Source organism: Scylla paramamosain, chromosome 44, assembly GCF_035594125.1.
Source record: "Scylla paramamosain isolate STU-SP2022 chromosome 44, ASM3559412v1, whole genome shotgun sequence".
NCBI lineage: Eukaryota > Metazoa > Arthropoda > Malacostraca > Decapoda > Portunidae > Scylla > Scylla paramamosain.
Genome location: NC_087194.1, coordinates 5,167,838 through 5,187,514, shown reverse-complemented (window position 1 = coordinate 5,187,514; position 19,677 = coordinate 5,167,838). Strand labels below are relative to the sequence as shown.

Below are 19,677 nucleotides of genomic sequence, written 5' to 3'. Positions count from 1 at the left end.
AGTACAGGTAGTAGGGATAACAGGATCGAAGCAGTTGTAGTAGTGCAGTAGCAGTAGCAGTAGCAGCAGTAATTGCAGTAGTAGCGTAGTAGCAACAGTACACAGTCGCGGCGGCAGAGTAGCGGCGGCGCAACATTCACATCTCGCCCATCGATCTTCACTAAACAGTGTGGCGGGGTGAGGAGGCATGGCCGTGGTGGGTCACATGTCAGAGCCCGGCAGTGGCTTCCTCTCAGGCTGGCAGCATCAGTTCTCACAGTGCCTATAGAGCGTCAAAGTATCGCATATGTTTACTGCCACCATCAGTCGCCTTTACTTTAAATCACCGCTGTTCTGGTTTTGTTTCTTTATTGTCCAGCGTCTGTCCGTTTAATTCATATTTTAGCCCCGGGAATCAATACGACCAATGGTTTCTTATACTTTATTTTCTAATTATTTTTTTCTTTCATTTGGTGAGGGAGGGAATGACAAATGAATGGCTTTTTTTTCTTACCTTTTTGTGTTCTTGGCCAACCTTCACACGTACAGTAAATAGTTAAATAAGAATTAATGTCTCACCTGTACGCTTCACTTCATCTCTTTTTTCCAGCTCATAATTTCAAACATCACTGACCTACCCATCCACTTATTCAGTCCTTGTTCTTCCAGTTCACACGTACAAGCCAGTGTTCTACCCGCGACCTCATTCAGACCCAATCCTTCATCTTTTCAGTTCATAATTCCAGGCATCAATGACCTGCCCATCCATTCGTTCAGTCCTTGCTTTTCCAGTCGACTTATTCAGATCCAATGCCTTACGGTGAATGTCTCCAGCTACCTACATGTCCCGTATCTCTTTCCTACAGTAGCGTGAGTGGAGAGAGCCAAAGACTTGAACAGTCTCAGGCAGAGGGCGCTTCATTCGCTGGCGCCCAGCAGATGACAACCTCCTCCTCGACACAAGAACAGAGGTCATCCAGCAGCGTGCAGGAGAAGCGGTCATATTCGAGCCTGCAGGAGAGCTCTTCCTCCAGCAAAGAGAAGCACATGCGCTCCTCCTACGACCAGCACACTCAGCAGGAATTACAGAAGTTTGCAGACTCGCTTTCTATCCAGGAGGACTTGTTCAGTAGCGAGGCACAGCAGCAGCAGCAGCAGCAGCAGCAGCAGCAGCAGGCGAGACTCACCACAGACGGCGGCCGACACGTCAAGCAGGCAACGCAGGTAAACACACACACACACACACACACACACACACACACACACACACACACACACACACACACACACACACACAGTAACACAGTCATCGGTGCACTGCAGATTGTCATTATTATTATTATTATTATTATTATTATTATTATTATTATTATTATTATTATTATTATTATTGTTGTTGTTGTTGTTGTTGTTGTTATCGTCATCATCATTATTACTATTTTGGTCACTCGATTATGCGCTTTCCAAATACTGTACATAATAGAGGAATTCTCAAAGCCCATAAAATGAAGCAATTCAGGGACATCACAAAAAAAAAATAAATAAATAAATAAATAAATAAATAAATAAATAAATAAATGAAAATAATTAATAAATAAATGAATAAAATAAAATCGTGCTACAGAAAAAAAAAAAGCAACGTAATGATGAATGACTGGACTAACACAAGGTGGTTTCCCGTGTGTGCAGCAGGCAGTGTTACGAGTCGGGGAGCCAGGCATGATTGAGATCATCCCCGGGGCAGGAGGCGGCGGTCTGACAGGTAAGCCCACCTCCCTTAGTTAACAAGCCGCAGGCACACCGACACTGAATTCTTACTCCCTTTTTTCTCATATGTGTTCCATCACTTTTTTTCTTTTCTTTTCTTTTTTTTTTCTCTTTAGTATGTAGTGATGTATCAGCTTTTCCGTAAAATTTATAGATTACGTTCTTTTTTATTTTCTCGACTTGTTTTATTTTGTATCTTTTTTTTTATTTATCGCTTATTTTGTTTTATTATTCATCTTTTATAAGCTTTTTCATTGACATTTTTAGTATATTGTTTTTAATTGCTGATTTATTAGTGTCTTATTCACGATTTTTTTTTTTTTTTTTTTTTTTTTTTGTTTTGAACCTTTTCATCACATATTTTTCTGTTTATAATTTTGCTTTATTCACGACTTTATTATTCTTATTTTTTTTTCTTTTTGTGCCTCGTCAATTATTTTTAGTTACTATATTTCTTCCTTGGTTCCTTCGTCATGTGCAGTGAGCGGCACCTCAACCATCTCCTCCTCCTCCAAGATGGCCGCCGAACACTCCTCCGTCAGTTCCTACCAGGTCTCCTCCTCCACCTCATCCTCACGCAAACTGAACCAGACATCAGACTCGCGTGAGGTGATCAGTGGAAGCGTCATTACTGAGGGCAGCAACAAAATGCTAGAAAGTCAACAAGCAGCATCAAGTATGGACATGCAAATGATGAGCTCCGCAACAGCACACGAAAGCAGGCAACATCAGGAGAGCAGGTCATCCACGAGGCAGGAGCTTCAGGAAATGTCAGAAACTCAGCAGATGTCATGGTCGAGTCAGCAACAGGAAAAGAGTCATCACATGTCATCAGAGAGTCGCCAGATGTCCAGCAGTCAGCAGATCTCAGAACTGGAAAAACTCTCGAAGAGTCAGATTTCAGAGAGTCAAAGGAAGTCTACAAGTCAAGAAGTATCCTTAGCTAGCCACGAGACGTCCCACCACAGCACACACATGAGGGAAAGCCATCAGGAGACATCCTCAGTCTCCTCCCAACACACTTCACAAGTCCAGCAAAATATACAAACATCACAGATTAGAGGTATTGTAAAGTACAAAATGTCGAGATTCACCACCGCTTTCGTCATCAGTGTTAATCCAGAAAAGTTTTCATTTCAGAATCAAGCAACAATATTTTCCTAACCTAACAATTTTATTTGTCCATTTCACTAACAAAATTAGACTACAGGCACGCAAAGATTTGTACTGCAAGATCACGCCTTTTGCTGTTGTTGGTGTCATTCGAAAACATTATTCTAACTTGCATCGCAGCATTTTATCGAGTTTGAAATGTTATGATAATCAAAGTGTTAGGAAAGTAAATGATTGTCTTCCTTAACATGTTTCAAAATCTTGGCAATTCCCAATCCATATGTCACAGTGGCCTTATTTCTTTTATTACCTACATCCATTACACTTTGTTACAGACACCCGGACCGCCAGAAATAGACAAGAGATGTCCAGCATTATGGTTGAGGGAGATTACCATGGTGAGTTGAACTGTCATATTTTGGTATAGCATTAATATCCGGCATGGTCAATTATTTCACCTTCACTAATTTACATTATTTCACAGGTAAGAGTACAGCAAAGGAAGAATTCATGACAATATCTGGTGTAGCTCTACCAGCGAGTCGCCCAAAAGATTCCATCAAGTTGACAGGAGAATACAACTACCCAGAGAGAGCCATCCCCGGCAAAGGTGACCGAGCAGACGTCAAACGACCCTCAGACAACCTGAGGCCCGAGGGAGACTTCACTGCCCCAGAGAGGATATCACCAGGCAAAGGTGACCGAGCAGACGTAAGGAGACCTTCTGATAACTTACGACCTGAAGGAGATTTCTCAGTGCCCGACAAGACTTCACCAGGAAAGGGTGACAGAGCGGATGTCAAGAGGCCCTCCGACAGCCTGAGGCCCGAAGGAGATTTCTCAGTGCCCGACAAGACTTCACCAGGAAAGGGCGAACGAGCAGATGTCAAGAGACCCTCCGATAGCCTGAGGCCCGAAGGAGATTTCTCAGTGCCCGACAAGACTTCACCAGGGAAGGGAGACCGAGCAGATGTCAAAAGACCCTCCGACAACTTGAGACCTGAGGGGGATTTTACTGCCCCCGAGAGGACTTCACCTGGCAAAGGCGACAGAGCAGACGTCAAGAGGCCCTCCGACAACTTGAGGCCCGAGGGAGACTTTTCAGTGCCCGACAAGGCCTCGCCAGGTCAGGGTGACCGGGCACCTGTACGGAGGCCACAGGACAACCTTGCTCCGTCTGGCGATTTCGAAGGTAAGTTTTATTGCCGGTGTCTTGACTAATATTTAGATGAGGAGTAGGCTGCATAACGGTGGACACATCCTTGTCCCTGCCTCCTACCGGCTTCACCATATAGGAAGTGCATCTTATTCATCTTAAATGTATCTTACTCAAATCTAGATTAGAAATGCTAAAACTTGATGTGTTGAATATTTCATATGATTTAGAGTATTGCGAGGGAAAAAGATAAACGCAAATCAAGCAAGTAAACACAATATTTCATATTACCTTTTACCTTTTTTATTACATTTTGTTCGTCTCATTGTCTGTCTTTCTATCAGTAAGTATGTATGTTTATAAGTACGTATGTGTGTGTGTGTGTGTATGTGAGTGTGTGTTATGTATGGTATTTGTTAATCTGTCTCTTGGCCTGCCTATTCTTTTCTGACTTTCTCTGACCATTACAGGTGTCAGCACAAACAAGAACTACTACAATGTTGTCCAGGGCGAGAGGGCAGATATCAGACAACACCACGACTCCCTGAAAATGACAGGGGAGTTTACCGGTGTCACCTCCAGCCAAGAAACATTCCACCAGCACCAGTCCGTCTCACGATCAGAGCGAGTTATTCACGAAGACAACATCAAGCTGGAGGGAGATATCACCACCATGCAGTCCTCATCCCACTCCGAGTATTTAGAAAAGACTGGTGATCGCCCAAAGCTGCAAAGGAAGAAGACGTGGACGAAACTTGAGGGAGAAATGTACATGAATCGGTCCAGTGATGAATATCAAGGTTACCAGACGACCGAAAAAACCCACGTGACCCGTCATGAAGACAACCTTAGGATGGAAGGTATATTTGAGGGAAAAACGAAAGAAACAGAAATAGTGAAAGGGGAAAGAGCAGTTACTAGGCGCCATGAGGATAACTTGAAGCTTGAGGGGACCTTTGAAGGGAAACCTACAGACGAGGTTCCTCTTGGGGAAAGAGCTCCTACGAAGAAACATCCTGATAACCTACGCCTTGAGGGAGATTTTGAAAGCAAACCGACTGAGGAGGCCCCGGTTGGTGAGCGAGCATCAATAAAGCGATACCCAGACAATCTCAAACTCTCTGGAGATATTGAGACTCCCTCGCCAGAGGGTACTCCTCTTGCAGTGAGAGAGGCCATCAAGAGATACCCAGACAACCTACGTATGGAAGGGGAATTCACTGGACGCTCAAGGAGTCGCAGTCCTATCAAAGGTGAAAGAGCACAACAGAAACGTCATGCTGACAACCTCAAGATGGAGGGCACCTTCGAGGGAATGGAGAGAAGCAAGAGTCCCACAAAAGGCGAGCGTGCACCAACCAAAAGGCATCCTGATAATCTGAAGGTGGAGGGAGACTTTTTAGGGCGGTCGCCTGAGTCAGCCCCAAAAGGAGAACGTGCTCCTGTCAAAAAGCACCCCGACAATCTTAAGATGGAAGGAGATTTTGAGGCTAAGCCAAGAGGCAGAAGTCCAGTAAAGGGTGAGAGAGCAAAAACTAAGAAACATCCAGATAATCTGAAAGTTGAGGGAGAATTTGAAGGTAAGCCTAAGCAACCAGCACCAAAGGGCGACAGAGCAACAACAAAGAAACACGAGGACAACCTCAAGATGGAAGGCTCTCTAGTCGTAAGAGAGCGCAGCAAGAGTCCAACTAAGGGGGAGAGGGCGCAGATTAAAAAGCATCCCGACAATCTGAAGTTACAAGGAGATTTCGAAGGAAAGCCAACAGACACAACACCATTGAAGGGAGAGAGAGCAAAAATAGTGCGTCATGAAGACCAGCTACACATGGAGGGAGACTTTAGTGTGGAGAAGAAGGAGCAAGTCACATACAGAGGTGAAAGGGCTGAAATCAAAAGGCACGAGGACAGTCTAAGAATGGAAGGTTCCTTTACCGGAAGAGAGGAAGAGTATTACGTTACCAAAGGTGAGCGGGCCACTATTGTGAGGCATGAAGATAATCTTCATATGCAAGGAGATTTTATGGTGCCTGAGACAGAGAAAGCCCCTAAGGGAGTAAGGGAACCAATGAAGAAATACCCTGATAACATTAAACTATCGGGAGACTTTGTTGGAAAGCCTCGTGAAGATGCACCACATGGTGAACGTGCTCCTATTAAGAGGCACCCAGACAACCTAAGAATGGAGGGAGACTTCGAAGCACCAGCACCAGAAGAGGTTCCCAGGCCAGAAAGGGCACCAGTGAAGAGGCATCAGGATAACTTGCATATGACAGGAGAATTCCATGGTAGAGAAGAAGATTATCGCATCATAAAAGGGGAAAGAGTTGAAGTGGTGCGTAGAGAGGACAACCTAAGAATGGAAGGGGAATTTATTGGCAAAGAATATGAAGAAATTTCAATTGGTGAGCGGGCTCGAGTTAAAAGACACCCAGATAACCTGAAAATGGTAGGAGACTTTTATGCACCTACTCCTGAAGATGCCCCTAAGGGAGAGAGAGCCCCTATCAAAAGACATGAAGACAACCTTCGTATGACTGGAAAATTCCAAGGAAAGGAAGAGGAAACAAGAATATTCCGAGGAGAACGAAGTGAAGTGGTGAGACACACAGACAATCTTCGCATGGAAGGAGAATTTATTGGTAAGGAATATGAAGAGATAACAATAGGTGAAAGAGCTCCAGTGAAGAAGCATCCAGATAATCTCCGTATGGACGGAAAGTTTTATGCTCCCACACCGGAAGAAGCTCCAAAAGGAGAAAGAGCTCCAGTCAAAAGACATCCAGATAACCTCACCATGGCTGGAGACTTTGAAGGAAAGCCAAGAGAGGACGCTCCATATGCTCAAAGAGCCCCTGTCAAGAAACATCCTGATAACCTTCGTATGGATGGTGACTTCTACGCCCCATCTCCTGATGAAGCACCTCGTGGTGAGAGAGCTCCAGTCAAGAAGCATCCTGACAACCTCAAAATGGTTGGAGATTTCGAGGGCAAGCCAAAGGAGGACGCTCCTTATGCTCAAAGAGAACCTGTTAAAAAACATCCTGACAATCTCCGCATGGATGGTGACTTCTATGCCCCATCGGCAGGTGAGGCCCCTCGTGGTGAGAGAGCTCCAGTCAAGAAACATCCAGATAACCTGAAAATGACAGGAGACTTTGAAGGCAAGCCAAGGGAGGACGCTCCTCATGCTCAAAGAGCTCCTGTTAAGAAACACCCTGACAACCTTCGCATGGATGGTGACTTCTATGCCCCATCTCCGGATGAAGCACCACGAGGTGAGAGGGCTCCAGTGAAGAAGCATCCCGACAATCTCAAGATGGTCGGAGACTTCGAGGGCAAGCCAAGAGAAGATGCTCCTCATGCTCAAAGAGCTCCTGTTAAGAAGCACCCAGACAACCTTCGAATGGATGGAGACTTCTATGCGCCAACACCAGGTGAAGCTCCACGTGGAGAGAGAGCTCCTGTGAAGAAGCATCCTGACAATCTCAAGATGGTGGGAGACTTTGAGGGCAAGCCAAGGGAGGATGCTCCATATGCTCAAAGAGAACCAGTAAAGAAACACCCAGACAACCTACGTATGGATGGTGACTTCTATGCACCCTCTCCTGGTGACGCTCCTCGTGGTGAACGAGCTCCAGTCAAGAAACATCCTGACAACCTCAAAATGACAGGAGAATTCCAAGGAAAGGAAGACGAATTCAGAGTCGTCCGTGGAGAAAGAGTGGATGTTGTGCGGCGAGAAGACAACCTTCGTATGGAAGGAGAATTTATTGGCAAGGAATATGAACAGGTTACAGTTGGTGAACGTGCAACAGTGCAGAGGCATGTTGACAACCTTCGCATGGAGGGAGAGTTCATTGGGAAGGAGTATGAAGAGATCACCGTGGGTGAACGAGCTACTGTCAAGAAACACACTGACAACCTACGAATGGACGGAGAATTCTATGCACCATCTCCTGAGGAGGCTCCTCGAGGTGAGAGAGCGCCAGTCAAGAAACACCCTGACAACCTGAGGATGGTCGGAGACTTTGAGGGCAAGCCAAGAGAAGATGCGCCTTATGCTCAAAGGGCCCCTGTCAAGAAACACCCTGATAACCTTCGTATGGATGGTGACTTCTACGCCCCATCTCCTGACGAAGCACCTCGCGGTGAGAGAGCTCCAGTCAAGAAGCATCCTGACAACCTCAAAATGGTTGGAGACTTCGAGGGCAAGCCAAGGGAGGACGCTCCTTATGCTCAAAGACAACCAGTTAAGAAACATCCTGACAATCTCCGCATGGATGGTGACTTCTATGCCCCATCACCAGGTGAGGCTCCTCGTGGTGAGAGAGCTCCAGTCAAGAAACATCCTGATAACCTGAAAATGACAGGAGACTTTGAAGGCAAGCCAAAAGAGGACGCTCCTCATGCTCAGAGAGCTCCTGTTAAGAAACACCCTGACAACCTACGTATGGATGGCGACTTCTATGCCCCATCTCCAGATGAAGCACCACGAGGTGAGAGAGCTCCTGTGAAGAAGCATCCCGACAATCTCAAGATGGTCGGAGACTTCGAGGGCAAGCCAAAAGAAGATGCTCCTCATGCTCAAAGAGCTCCTGTTAAGAAGCACCCAGACAACCTTCGAATGGACGGAGACTTCTATGCACCATCACCAGGTGAAGCTCCACGTGGAGAAAGAGCTCCTGTGAAGAAGCATCCTGACAACCTTAAAATGGCTGGTGAATTTGAAGGCAGGCCGAGAGAAGACGCTCCTTATGCTGTACGGGCCCCTGTGCAAAAGCACCCAGACAACCTTCACATGGATGGACAATTTTATGCTCCTACACAGGAGGAAGCACCTCGAGGAGAAAGGGCACCCATCAAAAAACATCCTGATAACCTTAAGATGGTGGGAGACTTTGAAGGTAAGCCTAGGGAGGACGCTCCTTATACTCAAAGAGAGCCAGTTAAGAAACACCCTGATAATCTTCGCATGGATGGTGACTTCTATGCTCCATCTCCAAGTGAAGCTCCTCGTGGTGAGAGAGCTCCAGTCAAGAAACATCCAGACAACTTGAAGATGACCGGTGACTTCGAAGGAAAGCCAAGAGAAGATGCTCCTTATGCTCAAAGGGCCCCAGTCAAGAAACACCCAGACAATCTACGCATGGATGGAGACTTTTATGCTCCATCTCCCGATGAGGCTCCTCGTGGTGAAAGAGCTCCAGTCAAGAAACATCCTGATAATTTGAGGATGGCCGGCGATTTCGAAGGAAAACCAAGAGAAGATGCTCCTTATGCTCAAAGAGCCCCTGTCAAGAAACACCCAGACAATCTACGCATGGATGGAGACTTTTATGCTCCATCTCCCGATGAGGCTCCTCGTGGTGAGAGAGCTCCAGTCAAGAAACATCCTGATAACCTTAAAATGGTTGGAGACTTTGAGGGCAAGCCAAGGGAGGATGCTCCATATGCTCAAAGAGAACCTGGTAAGAAACACCCTGACAATCTTCGTATGGATGGCGATTTCTACGCTCCATCTCCTGAAGAGGCACCACGTGGCGAAAGAGCTCCAGTCAAGAAACATCCTGACAACCTCAAAATGACAGGAGAATTCCAAGGAAAGGAAGACGAATTCAGAGTCGTCCGTGGAGAAAGAGTTGACGTTGTGCGGCGAGAAGACAACCTTCGTATGGAAGGAGAATTTATTGGCAAGGAATATGAGCAGGTTACAGTTGGTGAACGTGCAACAGTGCAGAGGCATGTTGACAACCTTCGCATGGAGGGAGAGTTCATTGGGAAGCAGTATGAAGAGATCACCGTGGGTGAACGAGCTACTGTCAAGAAACACACTGACAACCTACGAATGGACGGAGAATTCTATGCACCATCTCCTGAGGAGGCTCCTCGAGGTGAGAGAGCGCCAGTCAAGAAACACCCTGACAACCTGAGGATGGTCGGAGACTTTGAGGGCAAGCCAAGAGAAGATGCGCCTTATGCTCAAAGGGCCCCTGTCAAGAAACACCCTGATAACCTTCGTATGGATGGTGACTTCTATGCCCCATCTCCTGACGAAGCACCTCGCGGTGAGAGAGCTCCAGTCAAGAAGCATCCTGACAACTTGAGGATGGCTGGAGACTTTGAGGGGAAGCCAAGGGAAGATGCGCCTTATGCTGAAAGGGCTCCTGTCAAGAAACACCCTGATAACCTTCGTATGGTTGGTGACTTCTACGCCCCATCTCCTGACGAAGCACCTCGCGGTGAGAGAGCTCCAGTCAAGAAGCATCCTGACAACCTCAAAATGGTTGGAGACTTCGAGGGCAAGCCAAGGGAGGACGCTCCTTATGCTCAAAGACAACCAGTTAAGAAACATCCTGACAATCTCCGCATGGATGGCGACTTCTATGCCCCATCACCAGGTGAGGCTCCTCGTGGTGAGAGAGCTCCAGTCAAGAAACATCCTGATAACCTGAAAATGACAGGAGAATTTGAAGGCAAGCCAAGGGAGGATGCTCCTCATGCTCAGAGAGCTCCTGTTAAGAAACACCCTGACAACCTACGTATGGATGGCGACTTCTATGCCCCATCTCCAGATGAAGCACCACGAGGTGAGAGAGCTCCTGTGAAGAAGCATCCCGACAATCTCAAGATGGTCGGAGACTTCGAGGGCAAGCCAAGAGAAGATGCTCCTCATGCTCAAAGAGCTCCTGTTAAGAAGCACCCAGACAACCTTCGAATGGACGGAGACTTCTATGCGCCATCACCAGGTGAAGCTCCACGTGGAGAAAGAGCTCCTGTGAAGAAGCATCCTGACAACCTTAAAATGGCTGGTGAATTTGAAGGCAGGCCGAGAGAAGACGCTCCTTATGCTGTACGGGCCCCTGTGCAAAAGCACCCAGACAACCTTCACATGGATGGACAATTTTATGCTCCTACACAGGAGGAAGCACCTCGAGGAGAAAGGGCACCCATCAAAAAACATCCTGATAACCTTAAGATGGTGGGAGACTTTGAAGGTAAGCCTAGGGAGGACGCTCCTTATACTCAAAGAGAGCCAGTTAAGAAACACCCTGATAATCTTCGCATGGATGGTGACTTCTATGCTCCATCTCCAAGTGAAGCTCCTCGTGGTGAGAGAGCTCCAGTCAAGAAACATCCAGACAACTTGAAGATGACCGGTGACTTCGAAGGAAAGCCAAGAGAAGATGCTCCTTATGCTCAAAGGGCCCCAGTCAAGAAACACCCAGACAATCTACGCATGGATGGAGACTTTTATGCTCCATCTCCCGATGAGGCTCCTCGTGGTGAGAGAGCTCCAGTCAAGAAACATCCTGATAATTTGAGGATGGCCGGTGATTTCGAAGGAAAACCAAGAGAAGATGCTCCTTATGCTCAAAGAGCCCCTGTCAAGAAACACCCAGACAACCTTCGAATGGATGGAGACTTTTATGCTCCATCTCCAGACGAGGCTCCTCGTGGTGAGAGAGCTCCAGTAAAGAAGCATCCCGATAACCTTAAAATGGTTGGTGACTTTGAGGGAAGGCCGAGAGAGGACGCTCCTTATGCTCAAAGACAACCGGTTAAGAAACACCCTGACAATCTTCATATGGATGGGGACTTTTATGCTCCATCTCCCGATGAGGCTCCTCGTGGTGAGAGAGCTCCAGTCAAGAAACATCCTGACAATTTGAGAATGACCGGTGACTTCGAAGGAAAACCAAGAGAAGATGCTCCTTATGCTCAAAGAGCCCCAGTCAAGAAACATCCAGATAATCTTCGCATGGATGGAGACTTTTATGCTCCATCTCCCGATGAGGCGCCTCGTGGTGAGAGAGCTCCAGTCAAGAAACATCCTGATAACCTTAAAATGGTTGGAGACTTTGAGGGCAAGCCAAGGGAGGATGCTCCATATGCTCAAAGAGAACCTGGTAAGAAACACCCTGACAATCTTCGTATGGATGGCGATTTTTACGCTCCATCTCCTGAAGAGGCACCACGTGGCGAAAGAGCTCCAGTCAAGAAACATCCTGACAACCTCAAAATGACAGGAGAATTCCAAGGAAAAGAAGACGAATTCAGAGTCGTCCGTGGAGAAAGAGTTGACGTTGTGCGGCGAGAAGACAACCTTCGTATGGAAGGAGAATTTATTGGCAAGGAATATGAGCAGGTTACAGTTGGTGAACGTGCAACAGTGCAGAGGCATGTTGACAACCTTCGCATGGAGGGAGAGTTCATTGGGAAGCAGTATGAAAAGATCACCGTGGGTGAACGAGCTACTGTCAAGAAACACACTGATAACCTACGAATGGACGGAGAATTCTATGCACCATCTCCTGAGGAGGCTCCTCGAGGTGAGAGAGCGCCAGTCAAGAAACACCCTGACAACCTGAGGATGGTCGGAGACTTTGAGGGCAAGCCAAGAGAAGATGCGCCTTATGCTCAAAGGGCCCCTGTCAAGAAACACCCTGATAACCTTCGTATGGATGGTGACTTCTACGCCCCATCTCCTGACGAAGCACCTCGCGGTGAGAGAGCTCCAGTCAAGAAGCATCCTGACAACTTGAGAATGGCTGGAGACTTTGAGGGGAAGCCAAGAGAAGATGCGCCTTTTGCTGAAAGGGCCCCTGTCAAGAAACACCCTGACAATCTTCGTATGGATGGTGACTTCTATGCCCCATCTCCTGGCGAAGCACCTCGTGGTGAGAGAGCTCCAGTCAAGAAGCATCCTGACAACCTCAAAATGGTTGGAGACTTCGAGGGCAAGCCAAGGGAGGACGCTCCTTATGCTCAAAGAGAACCAGTTAAGAAACATCCTGACAATCTCCGCATGGATGGTGACTTCTATGCCCCATCACCAGGTGAGGCTCCTCGTGGTGAGAGAGCTCCAGTCAAGAAACATCCTGATAACCTGAAAATGACAGGAGACTTTGAAGGCAAGCCAAGGGAGGACGCTCCTCATGCTCAAAGAGCTCCTGTTAAGAAACACCCTGACAACCTTCGCATGGATGGCGACTTCTATGCCCCATCTCCGGATGAAGCACCACGAGGTGAGAGAGCTCCTGTGAAGAAGCATCCTGACAATCTCAAGATGGTTGGAGACTTCGAAGGGAAGCCAAGAGAAGATGCTCCTCATGCTCAAAGAGCTCCTGTTAAGAAGCACCCAGACAACCTTCGAATGGATGGAGACTTCTATGCGCCATCACCAGGTGAAGCTCCACGTGGAGAGAGAGCTCCTGTGAAGAAGCATCCTGACAATCTCAAGATGGTGGGAGACTTTGAGGGCAAGCCAAGGGAGGATGCTCCATATGCTCAAAGAGAACCAGTAAAGAAACACCCAGACAACCTACGTATGGATGGTGACTTCTATGCACCCTCTCCTGGTGACGCTCCTCGTGGTGAACGAGCTCCAGTCAAGAAACATCCTGACAACCTCAAAATGACAGGAGAATTCCAAGGAAAGGAAGACGATTTCAGAGTCGTCCGTGGAGAAAGAGTTAACGTTGTGCGGCGAGAAGACAACCTTCGTTTGGAAGGAGAATTTACTGGGAAGGAATATGAGCAGGTTACAGTTGGTGAACGTGCAACAGTGCAGAGGCATGTTGACAACCTTCGCATGGAGGGAGAGTTCATTGGGAAGGAGTATGAACAGATCACCGTGGGTGAACGAGCTACTGTCAAGAAACACACTGATAACCTACGAATGGACGGAGAATTCTATGCACCATCTCCTGAGGAGGCTCCTCGAGGTGAGAGAGCGCCAGTCAAGAAACACCCTGACAACCTGAGGATGGTCGGAGACTTTGAGGGCAAGCCAAGAGAAGATGCGCCTTATGCTCAAAGGGCCCCTGTCAAGAAGCACCCTGATAACCTTCGTATGGATGGTGACTTCTACGCCCCATCTCCTGACGAAGCACCTCGCGGTGAGAGAGCTCCAGTCAAGAAACATCCCGATAACCTGAAAATGACAGGAGACTTTGAAGGCAAGCCAAGGGAGGACGCTCCTCATGCTCAAAGAGCTCCTGTTAAGAAACACCCTGACAACCTTCGCATGGATGGCGACTTCTATGCCCCATCTCCGGATGAAGCACCACGAGGTGAGAGGGCTCCTGTAAAGAAGCATCCTGACAATCTCAAGATGGTCGGAGACTTCGAGGGCAAGCCAAGAGAAGATGCTCCTCATGCTCAAAGAGCTCCTGTTAAGAAGCACCCAGACAACCTTCGAATGGATGGAGACTTCTATGCGCCATCACCAGGTGAAGCTCCACGTGGAGAGAGAGCTCCTGTGAAGAAGCATCCTGACAATCTCAAGATGGTGGGAGACTTTGAGGGCAAGCCAAGGGAGGATGCTCCATATGCTCAAAGAGAACCAGTAAAGAAACACCCAGACAACCTACGTATGGATGGTGACTTCTATGCACCCTCTCCTGGTGACGCTCCTCGTGGCGAACGAGCTCCAGTCAAGAAACATCCTGACAACCTCAAAATGACAGGAGAATTCCAAGGAAAGGAAGACGAATTCAGAGTCGTCCGTGGAGAAAGAGTTGACGTTGTGCGGCGAGAAGACAACCTTCGTTTGGAAGGAGAATTTACTGGCAAGGAATATGAGCAGGTTACAGTTGGTGAACGTGCAACAGTGCAGAGGCATGTTGACAACCTTCGCATGGAGGGAGAGTTCATTGGGAAGGAGTATGAAGAGATCACCGTGGGTGAACGAGCTACTGTCAAGAAACACACTGACAACCTACGAATGGACGGAGAATTCTATGCACCATCTCCTGAGGAGGCTCCTCGAGGTGAGAGAGCGCCAGTCAAGAAACACCCTGACAACCTGAGGATGGTCGGAGACTTTGAGGGCAAGCCAAGAGAAGATGCACCTTATGCTCAAAGGGCCCCTGTCAAGAAACACCCTGATAACCTTCGTATGGATGGTGACTTCTATGCCCCATCTCCTGATGAAGCACCTCGTGGTGAGAGAGCTCCAGTCAAGAAGCATCCTGACAACTTGAGGATGGCTGGAGACTTTGAGGGGAAGCCAAGGGAAGATGCACCTTATGCTCAAAGGGCCCCTGTCAAGAAACACCCTGACAACCTTCGTATGGATGGTGACTTCTACGCCCCATCTCCTGACGAAGCACCTCGCGGTGAGAGAGCTCCAGTCAAGAAGCATCCTGACAACCTCAAAATGGTTGGAGACTTCGAGGGCAAGCCAAGGGAGGACGCTCCTTATGCTCAAAGAGAACCAGTTAAAAAACATCCTGATAATCTCCGTATGGACGGTGACTTTTATGCTCCGTCTCCTGATGATCTTCCTCGTGGTGAGAGAGCTCCTGTCAAGAAACATCCTGACAATTTAAGGATGGTTGGTGACTTCGAAGGAAAACCAAGGGAAGACGCTCCTTATGCAGAAAGGGCCCCTGTCAAGAAACACCCTGACAACCTACGTATGGATGGGGATTTCTATGTCCCCTCTCCTGGAGAGGCTCCCAGAGGAGAAAGAGCACCAGTGAGAAGACAGGATGATAACCTCCATATGACTGGTGAATTTACTGGCAAAGAGGAAGACTACAAAGTGGTGCGTGGCGAGCGTGTGGAGATTTCTCGTCGGGAAGACAACCTACACATGGATGGCGAATGGTTGGGGCAGTCCAGCACACACTATGACTACCCTGTGGTTTCCTCAATACGTAGCCAGGTAGTCCGCCATGCTGACAACCTTAAACAAGAAGGTGAATTTGTTGGCAAGACTCAATTTGCTGATGACTATCAACTCTACCAGAGCCAACGAACACAAACCGTGAAGCACCCAGACAATCTTACCATTGAGGGTAAATACCATCTTGATACTTTGCAAAAAGATGAGTATAAAATCCATAAGGGTGTTCGAGCTGAGATCAAAAAGCATAGCGATAATTTAAGAGTTGAAGGAGAATTTTCTGGGCGAGTTCCACACCATGCTCCCATAGGAGAACGAGCCCCTGTTGTCCGACACCCTGACCATCTACGGACAGATGGTGAGTTCCAAGGCAAGCCAGTAGAAGATGCACCCCGCGGTGAGCGAGCCCCAGTCAAGAAGCATCCAGACAACCTAAAGATGGAAGGTGACTTTGAAGGAAAGCCACAAAAGAGTCCCATAAGGGGAGAGCGTGCAACAGTGAAGAAACATGAAGACTCTCTGCGAATGGAGGGGACATTTGAGGGCCGCAGAAAATCAGCAGCTACGAAGGGTGAGAGGGTGGAAATGAAACGACACACAGACAACCTGCGCTTGGAAGGTGACATGACATTCATAAGAGATGAGGCTGCTGTTGCTGGCGAAAGAGCTCAGATAACCAAACACGCTGACAATCTAAGAATGGAAGGGGAGCTGGAAGTGAGCAAGACCACCTATGCCACCAAAGGAGAGAGAGCTGCAGTCCAGAAGCACGAAGACTCTCTGCGAATGGAAGGTGACATGATTATCACGAAGAAGGAGATGGCAACTAGAGGAGAACGAGCTGAAATTCAGAGACATGAAGATCACCTGAAAACAGTGGGCGAATTTGAGGGGAAAGAAAGAACAGTGATTACAAAAGGAGAGCGTGCGGAAATCAAGAAACACAAAGACAATCTTAAGATGGAAGGAGAACTCAGTGTCGAGAAAAGCACCACTGTGTTGAAGGGAGAGCGAGCAACAATTAAAAAACATGAAGATTCTCTGAAGATGGAAGGCAAGTTTGAAGGCCGAAGAAAATCAGCTGCTGTTGGGAAAGGTGAGAGAGCAGAGGTCAGAAAGCCTAAGGATAACCTGAAGCAAGAAGGCTCTTTGGAAGTGACCAAGGAAACCACTACTGTTATCAAAGGACAGAGGGCTGAAGTCAAACGACACGAGGATCACCTCAAGATGGAAGGCAGCTTCGAAGGAAGGAGAAAGACAGCAAGTACTTTTAAGGGCGAACGTGCAGAGATCAAGAAGCATGAGGACAACCTTAAAATGGAAGGCAAGTTTGAAGGCTTCCAAAGAACCAGCACTCCGATCAAAGAGGGTGTAAAAAGAACAGACACTTTCAAAGTTAAGGGAGAAAGGGCACAAATTAAAAAATATGAGGACAATCTTAAGATGGAGGGTGAGTTCTATGGCACATCTCCGAGTGTGAGTCCCATAAAGGGTGACCGGGCAGACGTCAGGAAACCCAAAGACAATCTTTCTGTGAATGGAAAATTCGAAAGTCGTCCCAAGGAATCTCCAGGAGTAGGTGAGCGTCCTCCACCTTACAAGTATGACGACCATCTGAAGATGGAAGGGGACTTTGAAGGGCGAAGAAGAGGATCCCCAGGAAAAGGGGAACGGGTGCCACAAAAGAGACACCCAGACAGCCTACGTCTGGAGGGTGACATTGATGGCAGGTCTCCAGAGAGTCCCGGGAAGGGCGAACGTCTACCTCAGAAGCGGTACCCAGATAATTTGAAGTTGGATGGCAGTTATGAGGGAAGGCCACAAGAAAGCCCAGGCAAGGGTGAGAGACTTCCCCAAAAGAGATATCCTGACAACCTCAAACAAGAGGGTAGCATGGAAGGACGCCCAAAGGGCAGCCCTGGAGAGGGTGAACGTCTGCCTCAAAAGCGCTACCCAGACAACCTCAAGGTAGAGGGAGAGTTCGAGGGCCGCCGACGAGACTCCTCCTTCCAGGGTAGCCGAGCCTCTATCACCAAACACGAAGATAGTCTCAAACTGGAAGGAGAATTCACGGGATCGCGGCGCGAGAGCAGCGTCATCAACGGTCAGACTGAAGTTCAGAAGGCTAAAGACGTGACATCAACAACTGGGACTGTGCAAACCAGACAAGATACCGCCACCATGAAAACAGGAAGCACCACCGTTAGCAGCAAGATGGAAGAGTCAAGTTCCATGCAAAAGGCAGCGTCCAGCAAGGGTGACACATCCACTAATCGCAATGTGGAGACAGTCGTGTCATACACCGCCGATGGCCGGAAGATAACGCGAGTCATTACCAAAGAATCGCGTGAGACCAAGTCGGCTTCAAAGGCAGAGTCGAGGGCAAGTAGCGTCAAAACAACATCAGAGGAGCGCAAGATCTCCTCGGCTGAGGCCAAGATGCAGTCCTCTGAAATGTCTCAGTCCCAGGAAAGCTCTACAGTAACCGGTAGATCGGTGAAGGGGAGATCCCCCCAGCCGGCCACCACACCCACGGGACGTGGCCGTCACAATCAGTCGTCCTTCTCCCTGTCCGAGGACACAAGCTTCAGTGAAACCAAGGGTCGGTCATCCTCAGTCCAAAAATCCACCTCTAGCAGCCAAATAAGCTTGGATTCTTCCAAAGTGGAGTCCTCCGCTTCAACGCGAGAGATGGCTTCCTCTCTCCGACAGGCAGACGCCTTGGACCTGCGTGGTGCAGGAAAGACGGAGACTCTGCACGGTGCCATCCATTCACAGGGAGCCAGTCACTCCTCCCATATGTCAGGGTCGCAGGACGAGTACCGCAAATGGTCGGCACACCACCAGCAACGCAACGAGCAGCGGCGTGTGTCCAGCTCCACTGCCGCCACCACCAGCCGCAGCGAGCAGCGCACCACCAGCCGGGGTCGCGGCAACGCCTCCTCCATCACCTTCCACTCAGAATACGACCCGTGGCGGGACGCGACTATCACCCGCAGGGGAGAGTGGCAGATCGTCACGCCGTGCCCCGCTTCCTTGCTCGAAACCCGCTCCTCTTCCTACAAATCCACTCACGAGACTAAGGACCACAAGTTTTATTTACCTGTAGTGGATTGAGCAGACACTTTCACAGCTCTGCTCATGTTAACCTGTGATGCTGACCGCCTTACAATATTATACTCCGTAGACAATATTCCGAGCCTTAATCTTTACGACTGATCTTGACTGTGATTCTAAAGTAACGCTCAAACTGACACACTGAGGAGCACTCATCTCATAGTCCAGCCTCAGTTGTAACTCGTATCTTTAGGGTAGCTTTAGGTAAGGAATTTCTTCACAGCCATGCTACTTATTTTTATATAAACTTAACAGTAAGGTTCAAAAATGTTCTTTTTTCATAATTTAATACAACGAAGACAACAGTGCTATCCATGCACATTTCTTATAGTGCTCGTAGTTGAGAAGTACGACATATATATCATATATTTTGTTTACCTAACAATGTTAAGTGGCAAGGGGGAGACAGGCCAGGCCTGGGTTGGCCAGACGAGGGGACACGTCTGGCTACCCCCGGCAGGCTGCCCTTTCCCGGTGCCTCTGCCCTCGGCCATCGGGTCCTCGGCAGACGGCCCTCGTTGGCACTCCTGGCCCGGTGACGAGTCCCTGCCCTCAATGCCCGGGCTGTTTTTATAATAAGCTTTTCCCAATGGTGCTTGGTTGTGTTACTGCCTAAATATATATAAGGCTTCACAGTACGTTTAAGCAAAATAATATATTATAATCATAGTTTTATTATTTTGCCACTACATTGTGTCCAAAGGAAGAAAATGCTTTTTATCCTAAAATAATATTCAATTATAATGCTGATAATTGAGTTACTTTCATAAACATTATGACTACCTTAAGTATATATAATTCTTAAGTTTGTGGGTTGGCTTCTGCGCCGGCCTGGTGTGCCATAAGAATGTTGCTGGGACGGTGAAGACCCAGGCTTGAGACAAGGCAATAAATGGAAGTTTATTGATCC

At 48.0% G+C, this 19,677-nt stretch overlaps 1 protein-coding gene across 4 annotated transcripts in view; it reads left to right on the top strand.

Annotated features, from left to right (window-relative positions):
* The window catches only part of LOC135094178 (uncharacterized), a 71,040-nt gene extending 51,363 nt beyond the window's left edge, over nt 1-19,677 (top strand). The window contains exons 3-8 of one of the 4 annotated variants that reach the window (XM_063994029.1): nt 846-1,203; nt 1,669-1,741; nt 2,228-2,809; nt 3,195-3,257; nt 3,344-4,051; nt 4,486-19,677. In XM_063994029.1, the coding sequence (XP_063850099.1) occupies nt 846-1,203; nt 1,669-1,741; nt 2,228-2,809; nt 3,195-3,257; nt 3,344-4,051; nt 4,486-18,767 (16,066 nt within the window). In that variant the 3' untranslated portion in view covers nt 18,768-19,677. The remainder of the gene's footprint in view (nt 1-845; nt 1,204-1,668; nt 1,742-2,227; nt 2,810-3,194; nt 3,258-3,343; nt 4,052-4,485) is intronic. The other 3 variants (XM_063994027.1, XM_063994030.1, XM_063994031.1) reach the window with 3 other exon arrangements.